Source organism: Mycteria americana, chromosome 7, assembly GCF_035582795.1.
Source record: "Mycteria americana isolate JAX WOST 10 ecotype Jacksonville Zoo and Gardens chromosome 7, USCA_MyAme_1.0, whole genome shotgun sequence".
Classification (NCBI taxonomy): Eukaryota; Metazoa; Chordata; class Aves; order Ciconiiformes; family Ciconiidae; genus Mycteria; species Mycteria americana.
In genome coordinates, this window is record NC_134371.1 from 42,709,528 (window position 1) to 42,720,038 (window position 10,511).

Here is a 10,511-nt window from a genome sequence, read left to right on the forward strand (position 1 = left end):
AGCGCAGATCCTACACACTAAAGAACTTGTGGCCTCGTTGCAATGAAACCTTATAATGAACAAACAAAATGCATACTAGATGTTAGTTATATGTATCAGGTGAAAACAGCTCCCACGATCCAAATCTAGTTAGCTGAACACTGCAAAGCTATATTAAGTAGTTAAGATGTAGATGGGCTACCATCTACAATAGAAGGTAGAACACTAATATAGGTAAAGTCATAGGCTGCACTTGTGAAGATTAGCCAATTCAAAACTGACACAAATTGCTCCAGGGCATGTTGTAGCTTTGTGTACTATTCCTGTCTTATTTTAGGGCTAAGACTAGTGCCAGCAGAAACAAGCAACGTTAGACTTATGCAGCATAGACTATGCTTCAGTGGAAGGAAGACATTCCAAAGAAGCACTGAAAAAGATAAAATCAGCATGCTCTTTCCTCGGTCTATTAGGAAGTGTTTCTAATATAAAAAGAAGAGAGAACCACAAAGCCCCGGATGTATGCTTGGCAAATATGTATACTCAAGAAGCCCTGGGGAACAATATTTGCTTAAAGCCTCTAACTCAAATTAAAATGGTTCCTGAGAACAATAACATTTCCTTATACAAATGTGACTTAGAGCAACCACCTGAAGAAAAAAAATTACTGATTGACATTTTGAATTTAGATGGAAGTAGCTGAACTAGCTTACTTAATATTGCTTCATCTAATATTTCTTGAACATTTCTGTATAGTAGGCAACCTACATAAGCTTCTTCAGGTTTCAAAAAAGCCACAAAGGCTGTATTTTGTTTATATTTCAGTGAATAGAAGACTAATGATTGCAACATGAAAACACCCAAAATAGAGGGCATAGGATAAAATAGTCTCAAATAAGGTGATAAGCAATAACCATATGCCAGAATTTAAATGCATAACTTTATCTTAAATATGCAATATTGTGTAGTTTTAAAAGATTGCTTTTAGGCAGAGGGTGAGATGAGTAAATACTAGTGAAATGAATAGGCAAGTGTAGAGAAAGTCATACAGAAACCAAGCAGAGAGTGTAGTTCAGAGAATTCCACAAAAGTAGGAAACAGGCAATGGCCACTAGCAATCCTACAGGGCTGCGGAGAGCCTGAGCAGCAGGAGTTGCAGTCTAGCAGTCAGAGTTATGAAGTTTCAATATCCTGTAGGAAATCTACTGGGTAAGACTCTCGTATAATGCAAAATTGGATAGAGATGTCAAGGAAACAAGGAAAATAAGACTAAAGGTAAATGCAATCATTACACAGGATCAGAATGCTGGGAGATACCGCCTTGTTCTGTGTTTTAGTGTATGTTTCAGTTTGGAAAAAAAAAAAAAGAAAAAAAGGATTGTAGGAGTAGTATGTGCCTATCAAACCCAAACCTGAAAATAAACCTGTGAGTTTAAATAAATAATGTATAAGACTATTGTTTTGATTTCAGGCAGGTATATACAAAGCTACCCACTGTCTCATGTAAACTTTGCAAAGAATTTGGCATCTCTTGAAAGCCAAAAGGAGAAGAAATAAACATACTTCAGGTCATAAGATTTTTTTATTATTATTTTGTTTTTCAGACAAACATATTCTTGACTGCCTCATTCTTTTAAGAATTACACCCTTTCTTATGGATATCATCTCTATACAAAAGCAAGTTTAATACCAATTTTTATTGACTTTGAGATGTTTGCTGGACAAATATCAACGTTAATCTCAGCCACTTAACAAGTTACTCAGCATTGTCCAGTTTACGTTGAGCTCTGATCCCTGATCCAGGTCACCCTGAACTTTCAGGGAAAAGATTCCTGGTTTCTTTTTGCCTTGGGTCAGGCTCAAACTTGTAATCTCTTTTTACAATTGGAGAAGCAAAGAGAGAGAATTATTAACACTTCTATTTTTACCTAAGAGATATCCATTCAACTGCTTGATTTTTTTTTTAATTAATTTTTTTTTTGGTTCAAGTTCTTGCCTGTTACAGAAATATATTTTGATCTAATGCTTCAGCCATGACTCATAGATAAAGATTAGATGCATAAAATAAGAATACTACTATAACTGGTAGCACTGCTATACGGAGACTGAATTATAAGTAGAATTTAAGATAGCCAGAGCTGAGTGCAGCAGGTTTAAAACTCACCTATTTTCCATGTTCAGGAGAATGAGTCCAAATACTTGCTGGCTTTGCAAGATATTCAGAGCAGAAGAAAATGGGATCAGTTCTAAGTAAGTAACAGTAAGATTCTTATGTTCTGCAGTACATGCAGTTGTCTGAGTAGGAGACACAAAAGTCTCAAAATTCCCAGTGGAAGTTTTCTTTGCAAGCTTAAGATCATACAAAGGAGTGCAACATCTTCACAACTGCCCCAGCTGACCACCTTCATATAGCCAGTTCCTTTATGGTACATGAAGTGTAAACTGGCTTTTCTCTAGTGGAAGGAGGATATATACCAGTGGGAACTTCTTTTATATTAAATAGGCATAGGCTTAAACTAATCCCTAGATTAAGTCCAGACTTGGGCCTGTGAAGAATTTGTAAGCCCGATATTTTGGGTCAATCCTTTAAAAGAATTCAGACTGTTGGCAAAGGTTGAACACACAAGTAGTGGATAAGAGACACAGCCAAGTGCCTCCTGCAAGTCTTCAGCTGCCACCAACCTCAGTGGAGGCCAACCATAACTAGAACTTTGGTTGGCATGTCACATCAGGTTGGTGAAATGCTTCCATCCAACACACCTGCCAACTGGTATCAGATCATACATGGTGTTGGTTTATTGATTAGAGGAAAAGTGTGTCCTTCACAGCAATACTGAGGTGCGTCTGATGACTCCTGAGACTGCCATTTGGGTGAGGTTAAGTGGCAGAAATCCAGAAAGCATTTCCAAAAGAGCCTCCTGGATGAGGACTTCTCTCCCACACAGCAGTGGCCAGGGAAGCCCCTCACACTAGAGAGGGTACAATAAGTGAACAATAGCTCCCACAAGACACTACAACAGCATTTTCCAATGTAAACTTTGGAGTCCCAGCTATAAAGCCTTAGTTATTTTTGGAGAATAATCAGGTTTTTTTAGTGTAATATGTGTTCTTCATATTCAATCGCGTTGCAAATCAGTGCAGCAAGAAGTTTACTGTCAGCACTGCAGCTATGAAAGTGACATTAATACAGATCCTAGTAACCCATGTTCACATTTCCCTTACTGCCTTTCATATTTGCCTGATCTTTTAAAAGGAAAGTAAAAAGGTAAAAAGGTTTTCCCCTATGTCAGCTGCCCCATCAGGCAGCATTCCTTCTGCTGAACAGATTAATGCTAAAGACAATCAGAAATGGAAATAAGATGGCCCTACTGATGATTCTCAGCAAGACAGACAAGATTGTCACTCATTCTATATACAAGCGCTATTGCTGACAGAGGTGAAAAATTATCTGCATCAGTAACAGTGAATATGACTCAGAAGCAGCTCTTCAGGAAAAAAAAAAGCATTCAAAGGACTAGAGATTCTCACTCCCCATAACCACATACTTCATGAGTTTATACAGAGAGGAGGCCAGTAGCTCATGAGAAGGGGAAAAAAAAAAAAAATTACTGGCAAGAGTTACTAGAGAATTATTGACACCACAGTTTGATAGTGGTAAAGTTTCTATTACTATATATTTCTCTGATCAGGTCAGACTGATCAGGAAAGCCTGACAAAATAATCAATGAATTACAGCATGTACTCTTTCAGAGCAAGAGAGAATTATATCAAGTTAAAAATAAACAGGTGATCACCAATTAAAAAAAGCTACAAAGCTACTAATGGCTGTTGTGCAGCAAAAATCTATGAAGCATCATGCAGCACTCATACCAAAGCCAATTTTGCCTTTAATTTAAATACAAAAAAAGTTCTCTGATACTAAGTAGCTGTTGTCAAAATTGTAGCTCGTATGAAAACAAAATACTCAATGAGAAGGGATCTCCTCCCAAGTTTGACTGACGCATAATGGAAAGCACCCACTGGAAGACATCACTTGTGTTTTCTTCTACTAATATAAGCTTAAGCATTCTTTCCAAGTTACCAGCATTGATGTCCTGTAACTGCAATGCTTAAAAATCAGTTGGTGTAAATGGAACTACATGCACTTAAATGGAGCTATTGGCCCTCAAACATTTGTTTTTCCTTAAATTGTTTAGTCTCTCACCTCACTACTTCCATACTCTTTCCCAGAATCAGGCAGGAGACTCCTACAAGCTTATGAAATTATTGCTTAAGAATAGCAAACATGAAAGAAAGAAATCCAGTTTTAGTCACCTCCAAGAATTGTCTAGATTAGTAATAATGTGTCATACCACATTGTAAACAACTGGAGAGAGATGGAAGTCCCTTACAGCTAAGATTCTATTAACCTTTCATTATTTACGTTATGTTCAGAGCTTATGTTCAGCTCTCAGCTGATAAGTCGACTTAGATGTTAAAGGCCTTTAAATATTACAATAAGATCTGGAGCCCTTAAAGACTTTGCTACTAAATACAAACATCAGTATTTCATAAACAAACTATATAATGATTCCTGTCCCAGTGCCCTGGTTTCAGCTGGGAGAGAGTTAATTTTCTTTCTCATAGCTGGTATAGTGCTGTGTTTTGGATTTAGTATGAGAATAATGTTGATAACACACTGACGTTTTAGAAGGTTGCTAAGTAGTGCTTATACTAAATCAAGGACTTTTCAGCTTCCCATGCTCTGCCAGGTGCACAAGAAGCTGGAGGGGACACAGCCAGGACCCCAACTGGCCAAAGGGCTATTCCATACCATATGGCGTCATGCTCAGTATATAAAGTGGGGAGAGTTGGCCAGGGGGCAGCGATGGCTGCTTGGGGACGGGCTGGGCATCGGTCAGCGGGTGGCGTGCAGTTGCATCACGTGGTTTTGTTTTTTTTTTCCTTGGGTTTTGTTCCTCTCTTTCATTGTTTTCCTTTTCATTACAATTTATTATTATTATTTTATTTCAATTATTAAACTGTTCCTACCTCAACCCACGAGTTTTCTTACTTCTGCTCTTGAGATTCTCTCCCCCATCCCACCGGGGGGGGGGGAGGGTGAGAGAGCAGCTGTGTGGTGCTTTGTTGCTGACTGGGGCTAAACCATGACACCCAAAGGAGTTGCTATCTAGAAAGCTAGTACTTTCCTTGTGCTTCTCCTAAGCACAATTTAAATAAGCAAATGCCATTTCCAAAGGAATTACATTACCTTGAGATCGAAATATATTTGTTACAGCAAGAAGAATATTTGCTTCAGCATAGTAAGCACAAGATCTAGGACACACAGAAAAACCTCTTTAAATGTACAGATCTTATTTAAATTAGGGGACAGATTTTCAATAACATAATTTAATTTAATTTTTTATTCTTTGAACCACAGCTAATCCCACAATAATAATCTCATTTTTTCTAAAGATTGTCTTTGGAGGAAGTGCTACAATGGTCCCAGTCTTTTGAAAAGCTGATAACAAGTAAATGTAAGTAATTGTATGTTTGTATCCCAGATGGATTACTGAAAAAAGTTCCCACAAAGCAAACTCAGTAAGTCGTGCAGTATAATGTATGCTGTCTTATATGCAACTAATGAAAAACAGCTTTGCGTGACATGCTTAGCATGCATCACACTGAAAATAAATGTTGCATGCTGTAAATACTTTCCCAAACTTGCCATTTCTGCAAGCACAGGTAATTCTTTTAAAAGCATGTGATAAGGGCAGGTTTATCTGCCATATCCCCACTCAGACCACTGTATAGCAATATATATTAGAAGAAAGTGAAAGAAAAGTTGACTGGGAAATCCTGTGTATGGCAAAGACACCATAGCTAATAGTACATCTATACAGTATAATACCATGGAAGGTAACTCGGACCCTCATCTCAGGTATGGGAAGAGCTGTAGCTGCAGTAGCAAATCTGAACTTTCCCACTCCAGCATCCCCCTGCTTCATTCAGGGCTCAGAGCTCGTCCACATTTCTCATACGGCTGGCAGTCTGGAACATCACTGCTGAATTACTTTTTTTTTAAAAATATTGACAAGAAAGTCATATACAGAGTTACAGCACAGCACAAACCTCTAAAAATTATTCCTAAGCACTGGCATAATTTTCAAACTACAGACAAACTACAAAGAGCAAGAAGATTAACAGACATAATTTGTAGCAACTATAAAGAAAAAGATTTTGCCAATAAAACCTTTAACAGCAAACAACATAGCTATGATACAGTTTGCAGGGAAAGTACAGGGAGAAAGTGCACAACAGAAAACATTTAAAAGAGACAAAATTATAGCACAAGCAGCCAGCATGCACGCAATCACCGTTACTGCCAGATGACAGGCGGTGCTCAATGTCTTTAGAAACACAAAAGCCCAGAGTGCTGCACCAGCAGGAAAGTTTGCTTTAAATAAAATACTTGTAGCTTCCAGCAGTACTCTGATGCTGCCCTTCTTAAAATACCTCATTCACTGCACTGAGATGGCAGTATTCGTTGATTTTTGCATTCATTTAAATGCTTAATGACATTAGAAAATGCAAAGGTGTATTCACATGAAAAACCAGAAATTCTGAAGCCAGTGGATTTGCAGCTTTTCATGAAAGGTAGGCAAACTATTTGCCTATCTTAGGTTTTACTCTGAAAGTACATCTTACAACTGCAAACACCATTCCTGCTCAAGTGCTAGCACTGAGTGAAGCCTCATAAATGTTCTCCTAGCTAGAGGCATTTTAGCAACTCTATCACACCTAATCCTGTACCGAGAAAGTCTAATGACATGACAAAAGGCAGCCTCAGGAATTTAATCCTTGCCAAGATCCCACTGATTGCTGCTGTCAAGTCCATTGCCAGGTGTTTCAAAGACATCCTCAGGTGCAGAACCTCTTATTTGCTGAACATAGTATTCTTTTAACTGCTTTACTTCACTCAATCACAGAAGCAAGAAAAAAGTTATTTCCTTTTTTTGCTAATTGCTTTTTCCCCAGATTCTTACACCAAGAAAAGGTGGTCTTATTTTTTTACTCAGATCATGATTATTTGATAATACTTAGATATCTTCTGTACAAAACTAGAACTGGAGTTTAAAAATACTTGTCAGTCTTTGGATATGTTTGCAGTGTTCACAGAGACCAGGAAGAACAAAGTTTTCAGTGCTCTGTCCTTGCATAGTGAAATGCCACTGAGGTTAAAGGGAGCTCTGCACATGCAGGAAAATGCAATGTTGAAGTGTAGGGCTCTGGAGTGAGTTAGCATGTCTAATTCCCCACTTTGACAATCTAATAAGAATATTTATAGGTGTACAATCAAGAATTATACTGCCTTGTAAACTTCCCTATTGCCTTCAAAGGACTCTAAAGGTAATGCATATACATGGTATATAAATTTGGCTTCTGAAATATTTACAGATGGGCCTATGATCTACAAGACCTACTTGAAGACAGAGCACAGTGATGAAAACATAGAATTCTGGCTTGCTTGTGAAGCTTATAAGAAGATCACATCACAGAGGAAAAGGATTTCCATGGCCAGGAAACTTTTTACAAGTTACATTCAACCCCAGGCTCCCAATGAGGTGACATACAGTAACGTGAGCTCTTTATTTCCTCTAATAGAAATGCCTGACGTGTAATGTAGCTGACAAAAGGCAACAACAAATGCCTAGTACCTCTTGTGTTAAAGGAAGTGAAAACTGTTGCTATTCATCCTCCCCAAACTCTTTTGCACCCAGAATTTTAATACTTGCCATCACATCTTGTCTATAGGCAAATCTTTCACCTATATCTGCCAAGGATACAAGCAAAAGGCACAACTAGATTAACAACCAAGTTCTTGGATCTGTTCTGTTCTTTTTAGTGTCTGATCCAGGGGCCATTGATATCACTTTGATAGATTTTGGATTATGCCATTTCTACATGTACATACTACTCTGGTCTTTGCAAGAGTAAATATAAATGAACAAAGTAAAAACTCTACCCAGTGCTGTCCCCTTTGTAAAATGGGCTAAAAGAAAGGTTCCAAGACAGATTATTTTCGGCTTCCAGCAGCACAAGATTTAGGGAAACCAGAGCAGATTTATATGTAAAATGTTTGAGTGTGATTTTTTTCTGACAAGTGGCTATACCCCCCAAAAAAGTCATTTCTGCTCAGCCAGTCATGCTCTATGACCTTTAACTATCCCTGCTTATTACTCTCCTTGCAAAAATAAGCTAATACTGGCTTCAACTGCTACTGCCTCTGGCAGACTGACATCACTGAAAAATCAGGCTAGATTATTTTCTGGTTTATGTGTAACAATAAAACTATTCTAGAGTCTCAGAATGCAGCCTCCCTGTTGACATTGAAGAGGAAGCCAAAACCAACTCAGCTGGATTCCCAAATGTTGGCCAAGAGCAATTGCTCCTTTAAATTACTAAACCACTCCCACTAATCCAAAACTTGAGGAAATTTGAAAGTTCCCTCTGTTGGTTTTAAATTCCAATTGGAAAGACAAAGCATTTTTCTGACTTATTTTATTTTTAGCATGTGCAGCTATAGGAAACTCAGCAAGACATTTGCATTTCCAAAGAGAACTGTCAGTATTGCCAACCACAAATTCATTAATCAAAAGTAAGGGCTTAAATCAAGACAGTTAAAAATAAGCTGTGTAATTTTTTTTTCCTAAAATAGTATGTATTTGAGTCTTGCTATTGGCTGTCTGGTTTCTAGGTCTTCAGGAGACACCGATTTCACATTTTCTTGATATTCACTATTAACACAAGAACTAGGTACCACTCTAAAAAAGTAGACACTCATGAGGATTTTAAACACAGTTTATATTCAAATTTCAGCAGCGTTTAAAAAGGTGAACTCAAACGGCTCCTCTGGAAGAGCAAGATCCCAACCCATGAAAGAGATCAGAACTCACTTCACATCTTAGAGCTCTCCTCTCAACACCAAGAGACAAAGTCAAGCTGAAAAAAAAAGCAATGTAATTCACCATGAGCTAATAGATTATCAAAAGTTTCCATTTTATCTGGTATATTTTCCTATCACTAGACCTTTCTACTCCTACACACCCACAGAGCATCAATTTATCTGCTACAAACCCTGGACTGCAGCAGAACTCCTCTAGGAATCAAAACTTTTCCTAAATAAGGTTAATATATGGGCTCAGTTTTATCTTATCTCAGAGATCATAATAATTTTTGCAATTGGTTTTCACCAGTACTGTGCACTTCCAGCCACTTGGACTCATTAGAAATCAGAAGTCAGGCTTTCTCTTCAGGGATCTAATCCTAGTTCTGTGAACAATTCTTAGCAAAAGAAAGGCAGTTGGACGTCAGCACCTTTCAGCTTCTCCTTCCACTGCAGCCACTCCATGCAAACCATGTCCTCAGGACTTCTTCCTCTGCCTAAATCATATGTACGTTCGTATTCTTTCTAGAGAATAGTAGTGAGCAAATCAAACATATACCGCTTAACCTCCCTAAGGTTTTAAGTCTTGGGCCCACCTTCTACACGTGGGCCCAGAAGTAGTGACTTTACTGCTGCTCTTGACCTCCACTGATCACAATACTTAGGATTAAACTGGCTTTTCCATTAAGGATGTGGGGCAGACTGGGAAATTCAGACAACTCTGTCTTCCAGGCTTCTTGTCCCCAAGGGAGCAAGCTCCCCATCCAGCCACTAACATACCTCTTACTAAATCAAACACAAAAAGAGGAGCAAATTGGTCAACTAATAAGACAGGGTTTTCTGGCATTATAAGGAGAAATCCATTCTGCTAGAATCAATGTTTTTTTGTTAGGTGCTGATTTTAGATTTGAAGGTATATAAAAAGATGTAAATAAAAGGCATTCAGTATAGGTCCCCTAAATTCAATCTTCCTTACCCTTCCTTTGCATATATTCAGTGATACTTTAGTAATGTTGTTTTCTATTTCAGATTAACATTGACAGTCCTGCAAGGAAAGCAATTATAAGGAATATTCAAGAGCCAACACAGTCCTGTTTTGATGAAGCACAGAGAATAATTTACATGCACATGGAAAGAGATTCTTATCCACGATTTCTTGAATCAAAGTTCTATCAAAAACTTAAACACAGCCTTCAAACTAACTGCAATAATTCAATGGTAAATTAAAGAGAGGTTGAAAGTTTGGAAAGATTTCTTCTAGCATGCAAGTGTTTAAGATTTAAAGTAGACAGAAGAAATCAGGCAGTAGACAAATATTACTACTAATCTGCTAAACTGTTCGTTTGATGTTAGGATTGATGAGGCATTATCTTCCCCCATCCCTTTCTTTTCCCATGGAAGAGTTCTGTTTTTGTTTTCTTCTCCCCTCAATAAAACCCTAAAAAATAGTGAGAACTAGGTATAAAAAATTTTCAGCCAAAAATGATAGCCTAAGGTTCTAGTCTTTTATTAATATTTGACAACTGAAATAACATATTTTCAGTATTCTTGTTTTGAGAGATCTGAAATATTGTTTTGCTGCTAGGAAATAAATGTTTATTTGGCT

At 37.7% G+C, this 10,511-nt stretch overlaps 1 protein-coding gene across 1 annotated transcript; it reads left to right on the top strand.

Moving 5' to 3' along the window:
* Positions 1-1,738: 1,738 nt before the first annotated feature.
* On the top strand, positions 1,739-10,132 carry RGS13 (regulator of G protein signaling 13). The gene is made up of 5 exons (XM_075508694.1): positions 1,739-1,779; positions 2,158-2,226; positions 5,434-5,495; positions 7,417-7,583; positions 9,935-10,132. The coding sequence occupies exons 2-5, from the start codon at positions 2,162-2,164 to the stop codon at positions 10,130-10,132; spliced, it is 492 nt and encodes a 163-aa protein (XP_075364809.1). The 5' UTR covers positions 1,739-1,779; positions 2,158-2,161.
* Positions 10,133-10,511: the final 379 nt, after the last annotated feature.